Raw genomic sequence first — 25623 nt, 5'->3', positions numbered from 1 at the left:
CCCACTAGTTGACTATGGGAAGGTGTGCATTATCTCTTTTCCTCTGTGCTTCAGTTTACTCACATGTAAAAAGGCTAGCGAGTGTTTTGGGGTGTACAGAAATGTTGCAAGGCATAATTTAATAAATAGTTTAAAAGTACATTGAATTCGTTAGTTGAAAGGTACAATGGAAGTAGTATTATTACACCAAAATTACTAGGTTGACTTACATTGACAATAGGTGTACAAATGCAGCATTAATTGACTTCTATGGATTTTGAAAAACATGTTAAATCTTATATACAGAGGCATGCTTACCTATAGTATAGGACTGTGGTTTGAGTTGTTATAGCATAGGCAGAACAGTTCAGGCAATGAATGTACCTTAGTTATGCTATATATAAAGCTACATGCTCTCTCTTTGATTAAGATTTAGCAATCTAAAGTATGATTTATGGCTTGTTATTAAGTAAGAGCTTGATCCTTGAAACTGTAATTCCATCAGTAGTTTACTCTTCATGTGGGTTGATCCACTGAATTCAGTTGGAGTACTCAGGGAACAACAGTTGGCCATATTGGCCCTAATTAATAGATTAAGGATCTATCATATGCTGACATGCATGTTATCAGTGCAGATGCATATTTCTCTTAAATTGATGTAAATCAGTTAAGCCATTGTTTAGTTATAGAGCAGCAAAACATGTTTTGGAATGGCCAAAGTATTTCCATTTGAAAAGAACTATTGGTTACCCCTCCCCCCACCCTAAAATGCATGGAATCAACTCAGTTATAACAACAGTTATTCATGCAAATGATACACCTCTTGTTCCGGGGCTTCTGTGGGAAATAGTGCAGAGCCTGTATGCTACTCTGTGCCTATTTGGAAGAAACCCCTTGTTGGGATATATGCGGGTGGGAGTCCTTATTGCTGAGATGAATACTTCTGCCCTGATCAGTAGTTCCAGTGGTGCCCCATATTACTGTTTAAAAGAATAGTCTAAAACAACAGATACTGTTAGAATAACATCACATAGGAGACATAAACTCGAAGGTTTCTGTCCATCATTAAATCCTTGAAGGGACACTGTCAGCTACTATTTATTTGTTTTTATCAATTGCTCTGCACTTTCCATTAATTATGCCCTAGTGGAAGCTTGAAAATAAAACGTGCATTTTATTTACTGAAAAGACCTAAAGAATGGGAACAGAGGACTCTGGGAACTCTTTATTGTGTTCACTTAGCAGTCTCCAGCTATTCTGCCTTACATGGGAAGGGTATTGGTAGGTTGTGAAGTGAGCAAGGCTAAAGCTTCTGTACGTCTGGGGAATCAGTGAGAAAAGGAAACTCCAGCTGTATGCATGCATGGAGTATGAGTCCTTTTTCCCTCTGACAGCATGGCTACTTCAATCAGGGCTGGCCTTATGGAAAATAGCACCCTGGGCGAACTTGCATTTTGGTGCCCCTGGCCCCCATGGGCATGGTGTGCCCCCCTATAGCTCCTCGCCCCCATGGGCTCCCCATCCTCCCTTCATCCCTAGCCCCTGCACTATGCCCCCTTTGCCCCTAATCCCTGCACTCCCCTCCTGTACTCCTAATCCCTGCACCTCCTTCACTCATAACCCTGAACCTCCCTCATGTGCCCCTAATGCCTGCACTGTGCCCTCTTCACCCCAACCCTGCACTCCCCTCCTGTGTCCCAATCCCTGCACCCCCTTCATTCTTACCCCCTGCACCTCCCTCATGTGCCCCTAACCTCTGCACTGTGCCCTCTTCACCCCAACCCCTGCCCCCCTCCTGTGCCCCTAACCTTTGCATCCTCCTCCTGCACCCACATGGTAAAACTGACCTGGATGCAGTGACGGAGTAGCTGGCATTGCTGCTCACTCCCCTCACTGGACTGGTGCTCCTCTGCCCCACGCACCCTTAGGGGGCTGTGAGGTGGCGGGGAGCAAGGAGCGAGGTCAGGGCTCCCTGTGTCCAGGTCACTGTCCCCACCCGGGCTGCATAAAGAGAGGGCAGGAGAGCGGCAGCAGCTCCTAATCCTCGCCTCACAGCACAGGTGGGGAAAGTGACCTGGATGCAGGGAGTCCTGGTGTGTGCGTTGGGGGGACTGTGTGAGGGAGACTGTGTGTGTGAGAGAGAGGGTGTGTGTGTGTGTGTGTGTGTGTGTGTGTGTGTGTTGGGAGTGTGTGCCAGTGTGTGTGTGTGTGTGACAGTGTGTGTTGTACTGAGGGGAGTGTGTGTGTGTGTGTGTGTGTTGAGGGGAGTGTGTGTGTGTGTGTGTGTGCCAGAGGGTTTGTCTACACTGGCACTTCGTCTGCAAAACTTTTGTCATTCAGGGGGTATTAAAAAAACACACACACACTCCGAATGATAAAAGTTTTACTGATGAAAAGTGCCGGTGTGAACAGTGCTTTGTCGGTGGGAGCGCTCTCCTGCCGACAAAGCTGTTGCCACTCATGGGGGGTGGAAGTTTTTTGTCAGCAGGAGAGCTCTCTCCTGCCAACAAAAAGCAGCTACACCGTGCGTATTAGCGGCAGGGCTGTAGCGGCACAACTGTGTCGCTAAAAGCCTCGTAGTGTAGCCATTGCCTGAGTGTATGAGTGCACTGTCTCTTTAAGAAAACACTCAGGGTCAGGCGCCTGAAGGCTTGTTCAGACACAAGCAGCTGCCAGCAGCTCTGGACCCAGAGAGACAGCAGCACACACAGATTCCCCCTGTCCTGTCACCCCAGGTCAGTGGAGATTGGGTACACAGCGGGAGAGGGACACCCCGACATCAGCTCCCACACACACACACAGCAGACAGGAGGACGCTCCTAGTCTGGAGTGGGGAGGGGACAGGAACAGTGGTGGATTTACACGGCAGTGGCACAGGGGGGAGGAGGGGCACCCCTGCTCCAGAGGAGTCACCTGGCTCGGCTTTTCATCCAAATGCCCCCTTGCAGCTCGGGTCCCTCGCCCCAGCTCCAGATGCTGCTGCTCCGCCTGCCTGCCTGCCACCTCTGCCAGCCCAGCTGGCTCTTGGCAGGTCAGGTAGGAATCAGGCAAACCCTGCGCACGACGCCCCCTTTGGTGGGCCCGTCCACCCTCAGGGCCAGCCCTGACTTCAATCATGCTTCCACTGTATGGCCTCACCACATTTGTGCCCTATTTCTGCCCTTTAAAAAGAGGTGAGATAGATCACTGCATTTTATCTACGGTATATTATTTTGCCCATTTTATTTTTATTTATTCACTATGCTTCACAGAAGCGGGCAACATAAAGGCTATTGGTTTTATGCAGGGATTGGAAAATTCTGTTGTCTCTTACTTTCTCTGAGATGGTTTAGCACATTGTTTTGAAATATTGATGAATACCTCAATATTTCTATCCCCAATGACAGAGGTCTCCCAAGGAAACTAGCAGGGAGATTCAAATTCTTGTTCCCTTTATATTTTTTTCTGTGATCTGCGGTAAAAGAGTAACTACATTCAGAGATGATGTCTTAGGGGTTGTTTATGTGAGCACTTAACTTGCAGCAATCTTCTTATTAGCCTGCTGCACACTAAGTATTCCCTAGAGTGCTTTAATCCACCCCGTTTTGAAATGGTAGTGCAAGGTAGATTTACACCACAGCTTGCTGTGAAGTGTTTGTATGGACAAGCCGTTAGTGTTGTTATAGACAAAAACCTAAGGTAGGATAAAGTAGAATTCTCAGACTCAGCTCTGGGTTGATTCAGGGAACTAGTATTGCATTGTTCTTCATCTCCTTTGTAAGCCAGATGCTTGGATATACTGTTAGAAATGCAAAATCCTAAACTGTTTATGAGTGCCCTTTGCTGTATTAGCCAAAGGAGGTGCTGAGAAATGCTGTATATGCTATCCTTGCCCAATGTTTTTTCTAACCACTACATGTCCATAGAATAATCTATTCTGGAACACATGTCCTCAGTGGCTTTATTTTTTCCATTTTATGTCTATGCCATCCCTGTTCACTCTTCTGCTATCTTGTTTATATTTTAAAATTTGACCAGACTTGTTATCCTGATTTCTCTCTTTTCCTTAGTGTTCTGCACAATGTGGACTGGGACAACAGATGCGAACAGTGCAGTGTCTCTCATATACTGGACAAGCATCCAGTGAGTGTCTAGAAACTGTTCGACCTCCATCAATGCAACAGTGTGAAAGCAAATGTGACAGTACTCCCATTTCCAACACGGAAGGTGAGTTTGGCTTCTTAATGTATTTCATCCCTGAAAAGAGTAGAGCTGAATGACTAATATTCATGAATTATGTATTTAATGATTTTTTGCCCAATCAATCATTGAATGATTTATCTACAAATATTTTTTTCATTAGTCAGCCAGTTCTAATTTGGAGACCACTGTGCAAATACAAATATCATACAGCAGTCATCATTAAAAAGGCAACATTTACCAGCAGTTACCATTGATATATCACACTCTTTTTTCTCTCGGTGTGTGGAAGAACTGAGATGCTGCAGTTACCACCATGTGGCAACTGTTGGTTTAATGAAAACCATGGCACTTACATTGCAGTTTTAGCAAGACATTTCTACTCTTTATGATCCCATATGACCACCACAGTGCACTGGCCTTGGCCCATTTTACTTTTTAATGCATTTTCTATGTATTTTTCCTATTATGTTTGGTAACATTTGCTTTCAAGGGCAAACTCTTTGGGGCAGAGACTATGGGTGAAAGTCCCGGTCCTAGTAAATTCCATGAGAGTTTTGCCATTGACTTTGCAATACATCACCAAAACATTAATGGTTTTAAAAATATAATGTCTCTACTGATTTTAAAACAGTTAGACAAACTTATACATAAAATAAATTCTGAATAACAACACAAAACAAACACACACTTTATAAAAACAATGTTCTGGACTGCTACACCACCTCATTCCCGCAATTCATATTTAGCAATATCATGGATGAATTAACAATATACACATTTTGCTCCATAAATGTTTCAGTCTCTCTTGATAGATGTACTAGTGTGATCTTCTATTACATACAGAAACTTCATATATTCAAGGAACCATCAAGGTTTCTTGTGTATGTAAGATATCAATGAAAGCATTAGCAAAACTGATGATTGTTCTGGTAGCCTGAGAGACTAGTGGTAGAATTTTGTAACCACCTACCTCTTGCAATAAGATATTTGAGATTTTAAACAGTCAGTCCTAGAATACATAGCAAGGCAGAAAGAGTGGAAAGTGTACTCCTTATCCATCGAATACCACTCACCCAATAACATTAACCAAGTGGTGACGCCATACGAGAAAAAATGAAAATATCTAGTGGGTCTTTAAAAACAGGTTTAATGTAACCTGGGACCACATGGCATCACTATGGGTCAGAGCTAAGATTGCATGCATTTCTTAACTGTGTTTCCATACATTCACCTGTTTGCGGTTCTTTTTTGTAAACTTTAACTGTGCATTTCCTTTGTTTATAATGCTTGTTTTGGCATATTTACATGGCTATAGTGATTTTTACCCTAATTTGGTCATATGTACTCTCAACCTTAACTTCATTTTAACATATTAGCTCAGTGGTTTGAGCATTCGCCTGCTAAACCCAGGGTTGTGAGTTTAATCCTTGAGGGGGCCACTTAGGGATCTGGGGCAAAATCAGTACTTGGTCCTGCTAGTGAAGGCAGGGGGCTGGACTTGATGACCTTTCAGGGTCCCTTCCAGTTCTATGAGATAGGTATATCTCCATATATATATATATATATATATATATATAAAATATTTTTTGTCTGGGAATGGGCAGGGCTGGTAGCACCACCTATTATTAAGGTTACCCAACACTTTTCCCTATAAGACCATGATTTCAGTTGCTTATAATTGTGCCAAACTTCAACAGATTGGGCTAAAATTTTGCATCCTGGGTTTCTTCCTCAGGCTGAATTGTTTTTGAAATTTTCAGCCAAAGCAGTTCAGCCATTTGCGAGAATGAGGCTAGGGGACGATACATTGTTTAGTCCATGGAAATATTTGAAAAGTACTAGCACTCCCATGCTTTGGAGTAGGGACTTGAAATTTGGCAGAGGGGTGGCCTTTTATGTCGGGATGTTCCTGTTGTAGTTATGATGAAAATCTGCTCAAATTCACCAAATCATAAAATGTTTAAAAATTGTTGTTTGCACATGCTCAATAGAAACATCTTTGATTTTAGCAGCTAAATTTCCCAAAGAGTCCATCAGCCTGGAACTGAGCAGAACTTTCCATTTAATTAAAGCTCTGGGCTACAGCAGGTTGTTCCAGGTTTGAGTCCAGGCACCTGAACTGAGAGCAGGGTGCCTGTCTTTCTTATGCATTCAGTGGCCACCCTACTGGTCCCAGGAAGTGTGGTGGAGGAGGATGCTAGATTCAAATGCAGAGGAGATAATAATTAGACTTAGGGGTGGGGCAGGAGTGTACATTGGGACTGGACCAGAGATGGGGGCAGAAGTTTGGAGTGGAAGCTCGTGGGTAAGAAGAGGGAACCTGAGAGCTGGGATGGTGGGGGAGACGGGGACTATCTAGACAAGGAGACTGGGACTAGCAGCCAGGGAGGGAAACAGGTAGGGATTGGGAGCCAGTAGGTGGAAGGAGGAGACTGAGATTGGGTGAAGAGCTGGGGGAAACTGAGACTCTGTAGGCAAGTAAAGTTGGACTGAGAACCAGTGGGGTAAGGAGAAGGAGGTAGGGGAAAGAGGGGATAGATTTGATGAAGAGCCATGGTGCAGGGGGAGAACTATGACTGTGTAAGCAAAGAGACTGGGACAAGGACCCAGGGGCAGGCAGATACTGAAATTAGTTGAGGAGCCCAGAGAGGAAGATTGAGACTGGGAGCCATTGGGAATGGGAAACTGCGGGGGGAGGGATTTGACCCAAAATTCCTGAGATTCACCATTCTTTTGCTGTCAGCAAATGTCTGTGAAACCCACTGGCAAAGTGTCTCATCCCCCTCTAGTGCTGGTCCACATAGAGGATGATGATCTACTACCACTATCAGTTACTCCATTAACTCAAGTGACAGAGGATTGCACAGTGGACCTAAAGGTTTCTTCAACTCCCTACTTAAATCGTGACAGTGGTTAGGCTGCTGGCATGCTGGGACCTCTGACTATAATGCTGACATTGCTACCTTGTACTCATTGCTACCGTGTATTCCCCAGCCAGGCTGTCTGAATCCATCTGTTGCCTCTTGTCTTATACTGAGATTTTAAGCTCTATGGGGAACTATCTTTTTGTTCTGTGTTTGTACAGCACCTAGCACAATGGGATACTGGTCCATGACTGGGGCTCGTAGATACAATGATAATACAAATAATAATTATAATAATTATAATAATAATTAATGGGTTCCAAGTTGATGATCCATGCGGCTGTCAATTTGATGCCACACGGTGGAATTTATTTGTTCAGTTTGCTTTTTTAAAAGGGATAGCTCAGTGGTTTGAGCATTGGCCTGCTAAACCCAGGATTGTGAGTTCAATCCTTGAGGGGGCCATTTAGGGATCTGGGGCAAAAATCTGTCTGGGGATTAGTCCTGCTTTGAGCAGGGGGTTGGACTAGATGACCTCTTGAGGTCCCTTCCAACCCTGATATTCTATGATTCTATGAAAAACCTAGAAAATAGCACACCAAAAATATGTGAAAGGAACGTTATTAAGGTTGCAAAGTCAAGTATTTGAAAGTTAAGAAATGCCAGAATCTTGCAGGCTCCAATTGAACTGCCCAATAACCACAGACTCATTAGTAGCGAAGGCACCAGGTCAGGTTTATTGTTGACGAAGCAGTCCTAGTATCCCGTAGACTCTACAGAACCACTAACACATGTATGCCTATAAAAATGGATGCAGCTCATCAGTGGTGGAATTTTCCACTGCCCCTAAGCTGGCCAAAGACACTCCCTTTGAGACTCCATTTTATACACCAATACAAACAAGATATGTATTGCCCCTCTGATGGGGTTAGTTGCCACCCATTGTACATGTTGGTTCAATCAAATCATCTCTATCCATCACACTATCATCCTGACCTTATCTTTAAAAGAGGTCAACATGTTCCTGTTGTCTTTGGGGAATGTGTTTGTACCAACTTGGTATTGGGGTGTTCTGGTACCACCCTTCTGGAATGTGTTTACACAAGTGTCCTGTGCCTACCACTTCTCAGGAATGTGTGTGTTTTTGCAATACCAGCCCTATTTTTGCCAGATTCTGTGAGCTTGCTCACAGCCTGTCTCTTGCTAACTTTGCTTTATATTAGCAAGGCTTGATCACTACTTTAGTTCAGGCCTCACATCGAGCCTCTGATGCAAGGGCTTATGTCTCAGGCACTCGCTCTCTACCACAATTAAAACTGGAAAAAGTTCAGAGAAGGGCAACAAAAATGATTAGGGGTATGGAACATCTTCCATATGAGGAGAGATTAAAAACACTGGGACTAGAGACAACTAAGGGAGGCTATGATAAAGGTCTATAAAATCATGAATGGTGTGGAGAAAATGAAATAGGAAGTGTTATTTATCCCTTCATCTAGTTTAAGAATCAGGGGTCACACAATGAAATTAATAAGCAGCAGGTTTAAAACAAACATAAGGAAGTACTTCTTCACATAATACACAGGCAACCTGTGGAATTTGTTGCCAGGGGAATGTTGTGAAGAGCAAAAAGTGTAACTGGGTTCAAAAAATAATTAGTTAAGTTAATGGAGGATAGGTCCCTGAATGGCTATTAGCAAAGATGGTCAGGGATGCAATGCCAAGCTCCAGGTGTTCCTAAACCTCTGCTTGCCCAAAGCTGGGACTGGGCAATAGGATGAATCACTCAAAATTGCCCTGTTGTGTTCATTCTCTCTGAAGCATCTGGCACTGGCCAGTGTCAGAAGATAGGACACTGAGCTAGATGGACCACTGGTCTGACTCGGTCTGACCATTCTTATGTTCTATTTGGTGTGTTTGTATCTGGCAGCCTGTGTCACAGTCATCTTGATAAAGTTCAGAGCCATTTTTGTCTGGGAAAGTGTAACTAGCAGTACACGAAAGAGCAGAGTCAAAATTGTAAGGTTATGAGAATGAGAAAAAGAAAGCAATGATACTTCTTGTCACATTTAACATCCGCTTGATCTCTTTGTTTCTGCAAGCCCTTCATTGGAGAGTTAGAGCATAGTAGGCCACGTTTTGACAAATTGTCACTGATAAGGGTAACGTTATATTTGCTGTTAGAAGTGAATTACTGACAGAATATACCATGACATTTGAAATATTATTCAGAATGATTTTATTTTCTAAGAACACATGGCAGCTGAATCCAGACTTCCAAGGTCACCTAAAACTCTACCTGAATGCCATTTTGTATTCTTTTATGCAGTTTCAGATTTCCTTATAGTTTATGTGGTGCATCTTTGCAGTTTCAGTAGCTGAAAACACCATGTCATTTTGTATATATTGCTGCTGTGTAACAATCTCATGGTATATTCTGATCTGGTCACAGAGTTCAGGAAAGGAGTGGTTAATATTTGTGGTTTACTGGTGACTAAGTAACAGTGGGTTCTGTGCATATCGTTCCCACAAGGAATAAGAATGGCTCTGCTAAACCACTTCCCTGTAAGTACAATCCCATGCAGAAGAGGCTATTTCATCAATCACATATCTAGTTCAAAACTGTTTTTTAAAACAATAGCTGTGAGAAGCTTCCAAAGTACTGTGTCCACTGTCATCCAAATAGCCACTTGCTGAACTAGGCTCGTGTGTGTCCATAGAGAGGGTAAAGCAAAGAAAGGTGGAATGGAGATTCTGGAAATATTATGAAGCCTTGGGACAAATTCTACTTGGTTAAAATGCATGCAACCCCACACTGAATCATTGAATCCGAGAAATGTAGGTTTGGAAGGGTCCTCGAGAAGTCATCAAGTCCAGCCCCATGCTTTTGAGGCAGGACCATGTAAACCTAGACCATTCCTGACAGGTGCTTGTCCAATCTGTTCTTAAAAACTTCTAATGAGGGGGATTCCACTAACTCCAATAAAGGAGGCAAGGCTTTTTGCCAAAGACCGGAGAAACATTTATCTTTCCCCAGTTTGTACATCACTCTGGGGCTTAGGCATCCGGACGCCTAGAGTGATGCAGCAGTGTGCATGTGCAGAGGCAGAAACATAGGCGGGGAAACATAGGGCACTTTTACTGCAGAAATGTAGGTGCCAAGCGAGTCTAGGTACCTACAGGTTTCAGTCACAGCTGACCAGGATTTTGTGAATACCAGTGGGGCCTGATTCTGGGATTTAAGCATCTAAAGTGGCAGTTAGGCATCTAACTCCTTTTGTGAATGTAGGCCTAAGTAAGAAAAAGCCCTTATATGGCTGTGAGTTACAGATGTAGAAATGGCTTGTCTCCCTGCAGAATATAAAGTGTTGATGCAGAAGAACAAAACCTACAGTAAAACTCACAATGCCATGCTGTGCTGTACAGTCAGTGAACTCACACTGCTAATACCTTTACTAATACTGTTCATTTTCCCAGTCGCTGCTAGTGGTAATGCATGTTCTACTTCAGGGAATCTTATAAATGCACAGACATGGTACCAAACAATGCAACCCAGGCTAGATTTTGGATAACCTTTCATTGATGAATAAAATAACTTCTGAGAAAGAAGCTATAAAAATATAAGAACGACTCATATTTCTTAGTTGTCTAATGTGATCACTTATCCCAACAAATGGTGATTCTTTCAACACAAAGTGGGCATACTTATAAACGTCTGAGAGAGAAGACCTGCAAATATTTTAATTACTTTTAAAAATATACTGTATTGGCTAAACTGTACTAGAAAGAACATTTACACAGAGGGAAGGTGGATAGACAAAGCAGAAGCATGCTAAATCTCAATAGCTTTCCTTTTGTACCTTTTTAATTTGTCTGTCTAATCTGTTCCCTTTTATGCCCTCAATCATCAGAGTGCAAAGATGTGAACAAAGTGGCTTATTGCCCACTGGTGCTGAAGTTCAAGTTCTGCAGCCGAGCATACTTCAGACAGATGTGCTGTAAGACCTGCCAAGGACACTGACCCACAGAAAGCAAGAGAGAGTGCCTTGTTATATCATTGTGGAAATGTGTCCATCGAAGAGAGCCACACAGCGGAATGGGATTGAGGTCCTTGCAAATACATTACCCTGTGGAAAACGTAACCACTGGTCAGCCCCAGCTGACAGGATTTCAATATTATTTTAACTTCTGTGAAGTGGGATTTATTCATCCAAAGTGCTGGACACAGTATAAGGAGGGCATGCCAAATTGGAAAGATCCACACAACACATATAGAATAGCTTACTGTGGAACATTTGTGTTCTTTTGACTAAATCCAATAGTCTGTTTACCTCCTTGGACCATTAAAGTAATTTTTATTATGGACTTAGCAATGACACTGAATCCATTTATATTTAAAACTGTTTAAAATGTAGCTGTTATGACTTGGTCTACTATGGAAGTAAAGAAGAATCAAACAATCTTAAGTCATAGCTTAAAATGTTAACTATTTTATCTCATTACACAGCATCACAATTTAAATTATAAAATGGCTTGGAAATGTTATTTAAGGAGCAATTATAAATCTGAAGTAAAGAAAATTATATTTTTTCCTTCATTCCACCTAATTCCCTTAGGAGTAATTCATATTTGCTGAACACTGCTGTGAGCCATATATTAAGCTAAACTAAACAAAACAACTATGAGGAACTTAGTTTTAAGAGGTGCAACAGTTATTGCAGGTGTGCATGAAATACAAGTGTGCTGATAAATCTGTGCTACAGATATATAGCCATTTTGCCATTGTACAAGTGAATCTGAGATGTCCACTAAAAGGGAAAAACATGTCAATACCGTGGAGAAGCCAGATTTCAATAGTGGTGAAGACCATAGTGCTGCATACTTCACTACTAGTGGATAGGCTTACATTTTGTGACTCCAATTCACTATTGTTTACATCACTAGCCACAGAGAGGCATCTAGTCGTGTTTTACATGTTATTCCCTACTCACCATCACCAAGAAGTTCTAGTGCAAAAGATAAATGTACTGTGTAATAGTAAGGCAGTCTCTCTGCAAACTTTGCTGACAATTACAGTGGGTTCCAGATGTTCCCTTCTTTGATACAATAGAAGGGCATTTATTTATGAGAGAGTGTTTGAATGCACAGATTTGGAGACCTTAACAGAGTGGGCAAGGATTACAACCAAAGAATAAAAGAGTTATGGGGACTTTTTCGTCATATTATCATAATCTTAATACTCACTGAATACCTTTTTAGTTAATACTCTGAGTTGCATTTAAATGTGAAACCAAACTACTTGGGCAAGTCAGATCCAGAATTTAGAATAGTCCTCTTCCCCTTCCCCTCTTGATAGAAGGTTCAACAAGGAGATAAGAAAAGTGGGTACTTGTTTATATTAATATATTGTACTTGAACATTTGCAGTTTGCAGCAGGTACTTGATGAATGTGCTTTTGTGACCAACTATGTCTCCTTTGTTGTAGTGCAATTAAAATTATGTGAACAACACCTTGTGTTAACACTAAAAATCAAATGGCACTTTTAAAAAAAAAAAGTACTCTTTCAATGAAACAAGTTCAATAAATCACATGAAATCTAAATGTCAGTGTATTTAACAAATAATAATAAGCCAAATGTGTTGCACACTATTTACTAATGTGAATTAACAAGGAAAAAATAGATATTCTTAACAGGATTCTTGTACTATGAAACATGTTGACAATCTATATGTGGCATTTTATGTAGCCCACTTATTCAGAACCATCAAACTCCTGTCATCTGCTACCTCTTGACAGTGTTTTTCACTTCCTTACACATGTGACCAGTGGAATTCATTTCCAGGAAGCATGACTTTACTCACATATGGCCATCTGCTGCTCTCAGTCCCCGTGTTCACAACTCCCATTGTCACTGATTCTCAATAAATAAATAAAAAAAATAAAAACTGGGAGTTGCATATATGGATCAAGGACAGGGTATAGCCCTTAGTTAATGAGTGAATGACCTTTATACATCTATTGAGAGAATAACTTGGTGCTAGCATGCGTTGACTAAGTCAAAAATATGATAAAAGGGAAAGGTGTTGCTGTGGCATTCTCTAAGCAAGCAGCTTCTTTGTATCAGGATCTGGTTTTCTCCAGGGCATAATTGTGTTTATTAGCTAATGTGTCTGTTCGACTAACAAGAAAGGGTTTTTTTTTTTTTTTTAAGTATTCAAAATGAACCTTTTTTTTTTTTTTACCTCACTTAGGACATTAAAATTGCAAGGAGTGTTTCCACAGACACATTTTGCTCTCTCACTGGTGCTAGAGGACTAGGGAGTCCAATGTTTACTCTGCAACTTAAAACAGCACTGAGGTTGGAAATTTAAGGAACTCCCTGGAGCAACATTGATTTGCATTGTTAAAGGGAACAAAACCCAGAATGTATTTGAATTTACAAACTAAACCACACTTCTGATTAAGACCTGAAAATAAAACCTAATTGAAAGGAAAAAAAATCATTGGTTTCCCCAGCACAGTTCATTGCTGCTGCTACACTGTAGCCACCTATGTAAGCTAAGCTAAATAATGTTATATTCTTAAGTAGTGACAATAGGACTATTTGTTTAGGCTGTATAAATATTACAGGCCTAGAATCAAATAGTAGAGTACTAAATACACAGAGCAATCTGGTGCCAGTACTTCCATTCAGCAATATCACCAACTGAAGCAGATCAAACTAAAAGGAAAAAAATTCTATAAATAAAACCCTTCAAAGTGTATACACCCAGAAATAATCCATTTCATTAGGAACTTTGTTAATGGGGTGAATGTCACATAGATATCCTTAATAATACAGACTGAAGATATCTTTGTATTATTGTGATTAGTTGCTTATTATTTTATACTCAGTATTAATGTGGTACACTGTTACTTTATTATTATTTTTTGCTTTTGTAAATTATATTCTAATTTATTGTCATATTTCCTAACACATGTTCTACATGCATTCTCCTGCTTGTAATGAAAACAAAAATATTGTAACACTTGATGCAGTGAAATTCCACACCAGGCACAGATTTGTTTTTAACATAGTTAATTTAGTAAAATAAAATTGCAGCTTTTAAAAATGGCGTCCATGGTAAAGTTGTCTGTTCCCTGACATATAGATGCTAGAATTCCACAAGCACACATATTTCCTTCCTTCATCAAATACATTTAAAACTGTATAGGATGGTTTCTTTCCTATTCATAGATAAGACATCTATATGTTGTCTCAGAAATCTGTCCCTGACTGCAGCAATATTTGTCATATATGAGAATAACAATAAAGACAGAAACTGTGAAAGACTAAATCATCTACATTATCAGGAAAATATTTTAGTTAAGCAATAAATATTAAAAGAGATCAAATCAGGAAAGGAATTAATGGGCAGCAGAACAACCTGCACCTAGTCAGTAATAAAATGTCTCTGGCATTGTGCTTTTAGCCATGACTTTTTTGGATTTCAGAAATGAGGCCATATCAGAAGATTTGATATGCATGTATCCTAGAATTATCACAAAATCTAACTTCTGGTTCAGTGAAAATAATTGATCTACTGCTATTACCAAGATGTCAACGAAAATATAGAAAACTTTAAAGATTTTAAACCAGTCACTTAATCATTTTGCTTACTCTGATGTGATTTTTTTCTTATTTCTTGACTTCTCTCCAGTAATGAGAACCCCAGAACTGTATGCTGTAATCTAGAAGTACTGATAGTCTCACCCATGGACTATGAAGAAGTCCTGTTGCCTACCAGCTCAGAAATGAAAGATGGAATAAACCTTGTCAATCATACAGTCTAATAATACCTCTCTTTCTGCAATCCAAAATCATGTTGGCTTCCCCTCCCCACCTTTTCACACTGCAAATTCTTACCTGATATGCTGCCCGCTATTGCTCATTTTCTAATATTACTTCTTTCCTAAAGATTACTTGTGTTTTGGATTACTATTTCACAAAAATGACAACAGCCTGCACAAACTGAATCTTATGCTTCTTCTTTTCTCCCTCTGCTGATTCCCTCACTTCCAAATCCGTAGTCCACTGAACCCCTTTGAATCTTCTTTAGTGAGCCTTTCCAGTTCCTACTACTGAATGTTCCTCTGAGAGTCTCCACAATCCTTCTCCAATTCATATATTGGCGCATATATTTGATAATGGGCTCTTCAATCTAGCAGAGAAAAGTATAACATGGTCAAATGGCTGGAAGTTGTAATTCAGATTGTAAATAAGATGTACATTTTTAACTGTGAGGGTAATTAACCATTGGAACAATTTACCAAGGGTCATGGTAGATTCTCCGTTACTGGCCATTTTTAAATCAAGATTAGATGGTTTTCTAAAATATATGGTCTAGGAATTATTTTGAGGGAAATTCCCAGGCTTATATTATACAGGAGATCAGACTAGATGATCACAGTGGACCTTTCTGGCCTTGAGATCTATGAATCCATTAATTCTTCTTTGAGAGATTGCATATGTCCATGACACTGTAAGTGTTTGTGTGCTACAGCTCACAGTTGTTGGAAAGTTTTTCCTTTAGTAGTACCCATCGGGGCAGCACAAGTGCCCTCTGAAGCCACCCCCAATTCCCCTCAGTTAATTCCAACTGCCCATGATGGTTGTTGGAGCTCCCTGTCCTTGCTTCTGCAAGTCTGTAGTCAAAACCTATAAATAGTACCCCGGTATAGTTAGTAAAATTTAGTAGTTAGTTACTTGTTTAGTTAAAAAATGTTGTTTTGTGTGGATCTGGGTACCCAGTCTGGGTGCCAGCACTGGTACCGGAGATATGCCTTGCTCTCCAGGTCTCAAGCCCTGCAATACTGTGGTAAGGGAATGCCTAATAGTCACCCTCACTCCAGCTGCTTTAAAGGTTTGGGGGAGGCTCACGTGAGCAACAAATGTGGCATTTGCAGGATCTATAAGCCCTGCTCTAAAAAAGCCAGGACAGCTAGATTGAAATATCTGCTGCTGGAATCAGTGCTATGTCCTCCACCTGAGCCATCTATATCAGTCTGGGTATGAAGAACCTTGGCATCAGTCAGTAGCACAACTCTAGTGCTACTGGTACGGAGAGACAAATGAGCATAGCCTGTACTGAAAAAGAGGCATCAGAAATCAGACTCAGTACCAGGATTGTCCAAAAACAAACAAACAAACAAAAAAAAAACAAGAGGGTGAGCTCTTCTAAACTAAAGACTCGGGAAGGTGTTCAAAGAGGAAGCACACTTCTAAACACGGGAGTTAGTTGACTCCAGAACCCAATATGGGGCTGTCAGGACCGACTGCAGAAGTACCTTTGTTGGCATCACCTGCCACCCCAGTACCATGGGGTGTCTTCCCAGTACAGTCTACTCCTGAGGCGTATCAGGATGCAAGAGAGTTGTTAAACCTCTCGGTGTCACCATCATCAGCAGTTCAAAAGATTTGCCCAAGGTACTGTCATCAGTGCCTTCACCTCTGCACTGGGAGTTCCATCTGATTCAGTCATCAGGATACTGATTAAGGCGATACTGTCTAGGGGAAAGCCACAAATGAGCTCCCCTTTCTTCAGAGTCTGAACTTTCTTCACTAGTAATCATAGATTCATGGACTTGAAGGTCCGAAGGGACCATCGTGATCATCTAGTCTGACCTCCTGCACATTGCAGGCAACAGAACCTCACCCACTCCTGAAATAGACCCCTAACCTCTGGCTGAGTTACTGAAGTCCTCAAATCAAGACCTTGCATACCAATGAGGTCAAAGTAACAGGCCTGTAACTTCCTGGATCACTTTTTTTCCCTTTCTTAAAAATAGGAACTATATTAGCAATTCTCCAGTCATAGGGTACAACCTGTGAGTTTACAGATTCATTAAAAATCCTTGACATTGGGCTTGCTATTTCATGTGCCAATTCCTTTAATATTCTAGGATGGAGATTATCCGGGCCCCCTGATTTAGTCCCATTAAGCTGTTTGAGTTTCACTTCCCCCTCCATATCCTCATTGCCATTAGCTACCCTGCCACTACCCCTAAGCTCTTCATTAGTTTCATTAAATACTGAGGCAAAGTATTTGTTTAGGTGTTGGGCCATGCCTAGATAATCCTTAATCTCCACCCCATCCTTGTTTTCTTCTTATTTATATGACTATAATTATCTTTGCAAGATCCAACTCTGTTTGGCTTTTGGCAGTTCTCACTTTATCCCTACACTTTCTGACTTCCAAGAGGTAGCGTTCTTTGCTGATCCTTTCCCATCTTCCATTTCTTGTAGGCTTTCTGCTTTCTCTTAATCACCTGTTTTAGATGCTTGCTCATCCTGCTTGGTCTGCAGTTTCCCCCCCTTGCTTGGAATGCAGGCTTCTGATAGTTTCTGCAACTTTGACTTAAAATAATTCCAAGCCTCCTCCACATGCAAATCTGTGAGTTCTTCAGTCCAGTCCACTTCCCTAACTAATTCCCTTAATATTTTAAAGTTAGCTCTTTTGAAATCAAGGATCTTTGCTGCAGATCTATTTTTGTTTATCCTTCCATTTAGTTTAAACTGAATTAGCTCATGATCACTCGAACCAAGGTTGTCCCCTACAACCATTTCTTCTAGGAGGTCCTCACTATTCACCAAAACCAAATCTAAAATGGCATTCCCTCTTGTTGGTTCAGCAACTACTTGATGAAGGAATCCATCAGCTATCGCATCCAGGAAAATCTGAGCCCTATTATTATTACTAGCACTTGTCCTCCAGTCTATATCTGGGAAGTTAAAGTCTCCCATAATCACACAATTTCCAGTAGTATTTATTTCATTAAAAACATTAAAGAAGTCTCTATCCATATCCAAATCGGATCCTGGTGGTCTGTAACACACCCCAAGCACTGTAGCTTTCTTCCCCAAAGTGATTTTGGCCCAAACAGACTCTGTCTTAACCATTCCATCACTTCTAATTTCTTTACAGTCTACCTCATCATTAATATACAATGCTACTCAACCACCTTTGCCTTTATTTCTGTCTTTCCTGAAAAGCACATACCCTTCAATACCTGTACTCCAGTCATGACTACTATTCCACCATGTTTCTGTTATCCCTACAATATCTGATTTAACTTCCCACACCAGTAGTTCTAGTTCCTCCATTTTGTTACCCAAGCTCCTTGCACTTGTGTACAAACATCTTAACTATTGCTGCTTGGTTTCACCCATATTCCTTCCCTGATTGGGTACAGTTATTCCACTGCCAGTATCGCCTTTCTGACTGATATCAGCACTGTCCTTCCTCTTAATGTCCATTCTCCTACTCACTGCTGTTCCTTTCTCCATTGCTGTATCCATATCCATTCTTACTTGATTTTCCTCCCTCTCTATGTTAAAATCAGGCATGGAGATTACATGAGCATCTCTAAGCAGTCTCCCCTGAGTTCCTAGTTGTGCCAACATCTATCCCAGACGTCTGTTTCCCTCCCTACTCAGGTGGAGTCCATCCCATGAGAACTGTCCTCTGTCCATGAATGCGTCCCAGTGGTCAAACATCCCAAAGCCTTCCTTATAGCACCACTGCCTGAGCCATCTGTTGATCATCATAATCTTGTCTCGCCTTCATTCTTCTCTGCTAGTAACAAGCAGAAGCCTACTGAAGATCCGTGAGCCTCCATTTCCTTAAGTGTCTTCCCCAGCCTGTTGTAGCCTCCCTTGATGCGTTCCAGCGAGAATCTAGCTATGTCATTTGTTCCCACATGAAGGATAATCAGTGGATTCTTTCCTGCTCCCATTAGGATCCTCTTCAGTTTCAAGTCCACATCCCATATCTTTGTTCCCGGCAGACAGCACACTCTTCTGTTCTCCAGATCAATTCTACTGACAGGCCTGTCTGTTCTTCTTAGTAGGGAGTCCCCAGGCACAGAGACCTGCCTTTTCCTAGTGATGGTGTGGTTCTCCGGCCTTCCTCCTGTTCTTTCTGGCTGTGCATCCTCTTATCTTTTATTCTCCCCACACTGGACAACAAGGGATTAAGGAATGGCTCTGGGCTCAGCCAGCTCAATCCTGCCACACCTGCAAGACATGAATTGGCTGGAGGAGGAGTTAAAGGCAAGCAGAACAGCTCACTCCTGGGCAGATCAGGGAAGAGGACAGATCTTCAACCCTCAGCTCCTGAGGAAAGTGCAGAGGGAAGGCAGGAGCTTCCCTGACAGCCACTGCCAGAAGGTTCCGTCCTGAGGAGGGTAGGGCCTTATCTTGATACACCCTGAGAGGGAGTCATTCTCCTCTCTGACTTACTAACTCCGTTTATTTGTGTTGACTTCTTTGCTTTTTGTTTACGGACTACCCCAGAAGGGGAGAGACTTTGGAGTGACCTGGCCGAAGGGCAATTCACAGGAATAGGCAGGGCACTGCAGAGCCAGCGGCAGCAGATCCCAGTGGAGAGAGACCTGCCATGGTGCGCCCGGCCGTGAGGAGGTGCCAGTGGTAAGCCAACCCTTTCACAGATCAATATTAATGTAATTACAGCTATTGCCTATAAGCAAATCACATGATCTGAAACATAGCCTATGTTTTAACCCAATGCAGTCATTTAGAGTGTGCTTAGTGTTAGTTATACTCACTGGCTGAAATTTCAAAATAAGAGAGATTCAGTTGGGTCTTGGTCCTCTTGACATTTCGTTAAACTTTGAAAACCCCTTTAGGTTGTGTCTACGTCTAATTCTTTCACTTACTTCTGCATTAAAAGTGGGAGAATGCCATCTCCTGCACCTGGAAGCCAGACTGAGGGAAGGAAAAGCGAGATAACTTGGTGAATACTCCCACCTTCTTCAGTAATTCTCCTTAGAATGAACTCATCAGATTCAGTCTGAGGTGGAAAAGGAAATGTTCTAATTGCTTAAAGCAACAGTTTAGCTACCCAAAGTGACCACACTGCACCTTTAATGAGGAGATATTGTCCAACTGGCCCAGGGAAAGGGACTGGGGCTCTATGGGTGGAGCAGGGAGGTCAGAAGCTGCTGCAAAAGGGGGGAATTGGTCAGCGTGATGACACTAACTCATCCTCTGGGACCAGAAGGGTGGAAGGGCTGAAAAGGGGCAAGCCTGGGTGGGAGAAGCCCTTTTCCACAAAGCAGGCAAGGCTGCACCCATCCTTCCTCCCCTTTAGGTGGCAAAATACCAGGTTTGGTCAGGACCTGCTGTGGGCATGGTACTAGTCACCTTTTTGGGGAGTGCTGGGAAATAATTTTTCTGTCACCACCAGATTGGCTTAGGTGCAGTGGGGGGGTTTTCTGCCTTCACCACAGCGGGTTTGGGAAGGGCTTTGTTATAGTGAGTAGGGAAGGGTGTTAGGCTATGATGTCGCAACTCATTATGTAATTGTGGGGCGGATGTCCAGTGCAGGTACTCTGAATCAAAGGGATACACTGAGCAGATAAATGGCTTGGTAAAGGACTTACAAAGGAGGTGTTGGTTAAAGGAATGGAACAGGGGTGAGCATTCGGGGCTCCTATGAATGGTACAGCAGGAAGCCAACCCCCATTTCTTATAGCCCACCTTAACCCTCATTTGAGGGGGGAGGGATGGTAAAGTCCCAGCAATGGGTTGGCTGGGAGACCTGATGGAAAAAGAGGGAGGGCTGGCAGAAGTCCCCCTGGGTAGTTATTGAATGAACATGGGGTTACCGGCACTCTACACTTTATCTGCGGGGTAGTCCCAGACATCTAATAATAAAGTTGCAGCCTGATGAAAACCACATCCAGTATCTCCTGTCCTCCTTTCGGTATAGTCGGACAATAGGAGAGCTCCATTCCCTGGCTGCTACAACCAACATTTCAGTGTTTTGCCAGAGGAATCAAATTCAGTCTGACTCCTAGAGGCTTGGCAAGGTCTCCCAGAGAATGGAGTTCTTCAGTGCTCAGGCCAACAGAACTGTCAGCTGCCCCACCACCTCTTGATATCAGGATCTTTAAAATCACTCGTAGGTTTTTGAGGTTTTTTTGCAATGTCCCCAATGCAACAACATTTTATGGTTAGTATTGACTGAAAATCCATTTCAGAGCATAACTTGATTTCTGTAATGAAGGTCAGTCTGTCCCAAATCTACTCTCTGGACAGAACCAACCCCTCTTGGTTGCTTCTATATTTTCCAGACTGTCTTTTAAATTAGTAATTGTGGCAATATTTGGGATTTGGGGAATCTGTGGTACCAGACACATACTATTTCCCTCCAGATCACAAATTTGAAAATTAGAATAATATTTGTTATTTACAGGTATGCCAACATATGATAAACTGTGCAAAAAGAAAACAAGAGCACTTAATGGAAACACTATTAAGGGCTGTCAATATATGAATGTTGCAGAACTATTTTTTCCTGCTGACATAGTCCCACTAACACAACTTTTAAATACATTTAAATTTTCCTTAATTATTTACCTGAACACCCTCCTTAAAATACCTCAGAATCATCACCTATTCCCAAATGTCCAAGATGCCTGGAACATAATGGATTCTGAGCTCCACATTAGATTTACTAGATCAGACTATACAGAAGTTGTCTATAAATGCTCAGCCACGTAGAAGAAAGATCCACCTCCAAAGCAGAACTCCAGAAAGTGGAATTTACCTTATGTTTAAATTTTTAATGCTAAATTTAAAAAAGGGAGCAGAGACAGCTAGATTCTGATTGCAGTTTCAGTGGTGCAAATCCAGAACAAGTCAATTTAAGCCATTGGAGGTTTTTTGGAATTATACTGGTGCTACTGAGATCAGAATTGGGACCCAAGCTTGCTCTTTTAATTAAATTGAGCTTCACATATTTTAAATCTGCAGCCAGTTAGCATGACCAAACCTTAAAACTAAGGCACTTCAGATGGTAGTCCTTAGTTATGTAATATTCTGTAGAATTATAAGAGGTATGTTTCTACTTTTACTTACATATAACACCTTTAATGAAAAAGGGCATTGTGAAAACAAACAAGAATAGTTTTCTGTGCTACTAGATTTATTATTCACGAGCCATCTTGGTTAAATAATCAATTGCAGGAAAATGTCCAGTGCTTAGCTGTATCATTGCTTAGCAGAAATCATTACAATATTTTGGATTGATTAAACTACTATGAATTCATGTATTAAACTAATATCTGTGCAGAGAATGCCAATTAGCAAGTGGTCAGAAATGCTTTCCCCCGCTTTCGGCTAGGGTGACCAGACAGCAAATGTGAAAAATTGGGACAGGGGGTGGAGGATAATAGGAGCCTATATAAGAAAATGACCCAAAAATCGGGACTGTCTCTATAAAATCAGGACATCTGGTCACCCTACTTTCAGCTGGCCAACAGACTATGAATTTCATTCACCATCACACTGCACCATTCTGATTCTGACCAGTGAATGGACCCCTTATCTTTTTTTCTTTGATGAACACTTTACCTCAATTATCTCTGCCTTTGTTACTTTTAAGAGAGAATTTTGCAACACATTCTGCTTGAATCTCATGAAGGCCACCAGAAAAATCCAGTTAGTGTATGTGCATGTAACTGTCCAACTTCTGAGCATTTTTGCACATGTGCTCTGCAGTAATCTTCCAGGTGAATTTCAAGGAGATAGTTACTATCTAAAATGTTATAAATGTCCAGATCTCACCATCTTTGACACTGCCACATAATCTGTGTTTATCAGCAGCATTTAATCCCCAAGGCAGAGTGAAGTTGATAGAAGCTGAGGCCAGGTTGTGTTCAGTGTCAGACCTTCACTATCCTTTGAAATTAAGTACTACCAGGAATTCACCTAAGCAGCTCATCAGTATTCAGAAAATGTTGTACATTTTACCTCTTTGATCAGCCTTTTCCATTAGTGTTAGCTCATTTTCCCCTAGCACCTACTGTGGCTGATCTAAAACTGTGCTCTGGTGATCTATGGTGCACTTTGTCCACAGACAGCTGGTTGGTTCATGGTGCTGGCTTTTATTTCTCCTTGTTTCCACCTGCTTAACTGCATTAACAGACAGCCAAAAATACATGCAATACTTTCCCAAAATTGCTTTTCTATGTAATCAGTTACTATAGTTGCCATAAGGGTGTTATGTGATCAAAAAAGGAAGGGAAGGTGGCCAATGCAAGCATGAATGGGAGGCATTGTTGCTTGTACAGTTCTGAATGGGAGAGGAAGTGTTCATGAGACAATCTCTTTTTTAAAAGATATATTGTAAATTTGAGAGTCCATGTCCTATTGCAAATGCCCTCCTTATCTCTATTTACTTCCTTTTGGGGCCCAATCAAGTTGCCATTGAAATAAATGGCAATACTACAATTGACTTCTAAAGGGCGCAGGATCAGGCTCTTGATACTGAGAAGGGGCACTGGCCAGATAGACACGGTAATTGGTTTGTATTTGTTTGAACAATGCACCAGTGGCAGATTTAGACTTAGTGGGGCCCTGTGCTCAGCTTCATCTTTGGGGCCCCCCGGGACCCAGCCAAGAAAAAGAACATTCTCTCTTATCTCCCCCACACCCTGGTTTTTCACTATTTTTTTCTTCACCCTCCCCCTATATTATAAGTAATAGGAAGTAAATGAAAATAAAGTGAGGTACCTTGATTGATTTTGTAGTCTAACTTTTTTTCACAGACCACTTGAAAATTGCTAAGGGTTTTGGCGGACCGCTTAATGATCTTTCCAGATATTGTTTGTACCGTTAGCTACTTGTAAAGTGCTTTGGATAAGAGGACTTTATAAAAAAACATAAAAAAACATTGGGGTGCGGGGTCTGGCCAGGAGTTAGGATGTGGGAGGAGGCTCAGGGTTGGGGTGTGGGGTTTGGGTGCAGGAGCGGGCTGGGGGTTGGGGTGTAGGGTCTGTCCAGGAGTTAGGGTGTGAAAGGGGGCTCAGGACTGGGGCAGAGGGTTGGGGTGTGGAGTGCTTACCTGGGGCAGCTTCTGTTTGGTGCAAGGGGTGTAGGTGGGGATGGGGGGTGCAGGAGATCCCATTTGGTGCTCAGGGCAGGGGTCGGGGGGTGCAGGAGTCAGGATAGGGGGTGTGGGTGGGGCTGGGTGTGGGGGTGCAGGAGTGAAGGCAGGGGGCTGGGGGGGCTGAGCGGCTCAGGGCAGGGGGCTGGTGGCTCGTGTGTGTGTGTGTGTAGGGGGCAGTGTGTGTGGGGGGGGAGCTTGGAGCTGGGGCAGTCCCAGTCGCGGCTGCTGGGTTACCCTACCTGCCTGGCTGGTGGACACATCCCTGCCCCGCCGCTGCTCCTGTTCGCTGCCAAAGGGAGCTGTGGCCACAGCAGCACAGGAGAGCTGAGACGCACTGGCCTGCTGCTCCCTTCCCCTGGCCTTTTTCCATGGGCCGCCAGCAGAAGTGCATGCTAGGGACTGCACCTGCACTGCCCGGTGTCCAGAGGAGCAGGGCAGCAGGACAGGCGCGGGTGGACACCCCACCAGGAGAGTACACTCGCCTCCCCTACAGCACACCCCCAGCTGGCCCCTCACCTGCCAGCGCCAGCAGCAGCAGGAGCCCCGGGAGGCAGCAGGAGCCCGGCTCACTGGCTGGGAGAACACACCGCACGCTGCGCCTCCAGCACGGCTCTTAAATGGCTCCCTCCCTGCTATCCCCCACAGCTTCTGCCCCCGCAGGGGGTGCTGGACGGTGCTGGGCTGTCCGGCCCTTGGGCCCCCCGTAGTTGGGGGGCCCCGTGCCAGGGCACTGTGTGTTTCATTGTATCCGCTTCTGCAATGCACAAAGATATTATGCTGATGGTTGCAATCCAAGCACAGAGATCAACATCTGTACTCCTTAATCTATATAATTAGATTCCAGCAACGTCACTCTGTGTCACTCTGAAGCCTAGAATCTGAGGCAGTGGGAACTGATGTATAAATGTATAAATACTTGGGCTATAACTAACAAAAGAATCTTGAAGAACTTGTAAAAATGAATTTAGAATTTGCCCTTCTACAGCTAGCAGAAGACACCAATCAGTTGCAATCGCTTTCCCTGAGAAAAATAGAGATACCAGAAGGGTATGATCATTTTGGTCAGAAGATTAAATTTTCATGCCTGACACCATTCAAAAGCCATATGTGGGGTAATTTTGGCAATTAACATTGGCAACTAATGAATCATATGGAAAGAATGGATAGAGAGACATATACCTATCTCTATTGATTGACAGTTCCAGGTCCTACAACATCAGTATAACCTCACCACCATAATGATATTGCAGCATATATAGCTGAAACGTTTATTGACCTGTCACTTTGGCCTGGACACCCTGTGACTACCTGATGCCCCTGAAGTACACGGCGTAGTGGAAATGGTCCACAAACTCCCCTGGTCTATGTTATCCACATATGCCTTTGATAAAAAGTGACTCCTTGAGTCCTGAAGATATTATTGAAACCTGGGATAAAGGGCTAGAGTATCCTTTAAAGGTTCCACAATGGTCAGTTTTATTACACAATGCAAAACATGCTTTTATAGATTTATGTTCACATTTAATTCAACAAAAATTGTATTTAGAATGTATTGAACATCACAGAGACATCATAAGCTTAAAGCTCTTCCTTTGATACACAGTGCTGCTCTGGTAAAGATAAGGGTACACTTGTGCACATGTGG

The 25623-nt window shown here is 42.4% G+C and overlaps 1 protein-coding gene across 1 annotated transcript in view; it reads left to right on the top strand.

Annotated features, from left to right (window-relative positions):
* The window catches only part of ADAMTS6 (ADAM metallopeptidase with thrombospondin type 1 motif 6), a 183747-nt gene extending 169631 nt beyond the window's left edge, over window positions 1–14116 (top strand). Inside the window, exons 17-18 of the mRNA XM_029910903.1 lie at window positions 4029–4185; window positions 10934–14116. Coding sequence (XP_029766763.1) covers window positions 4029–4185; window positions 10934–11043 — 267 coding nt within the window. The 3' untranslated portion in view covers window positions 11044–14116. The remainder of the gene's footprint in view (window positions 1–4028; window positions 4186–10933) is intronic.
* Window positions 14117–25623: the final 11507 nt, after the last annotated feature.

The sequence above is a fragment of the Terrapene carolina genome, unplaced genomic scaffold (assembly GCF_002925995.2).
Source record: "Terrapene carolina triunguis isolate 2854851 unplaced genomic scaffold, T_m_triunguis-2.0 Scaffold69, whole genome shotgun sequence".
NCBI classification, from domain to species: domain Eukaryota; kingdom Metazoa; phylum Chordata; order Testudines; family Emydidae; genus Terrapene; species Terrapene triunguis.
This window is presented reverse-complemented; position numbering and strand designations above follow the sequence as displayed.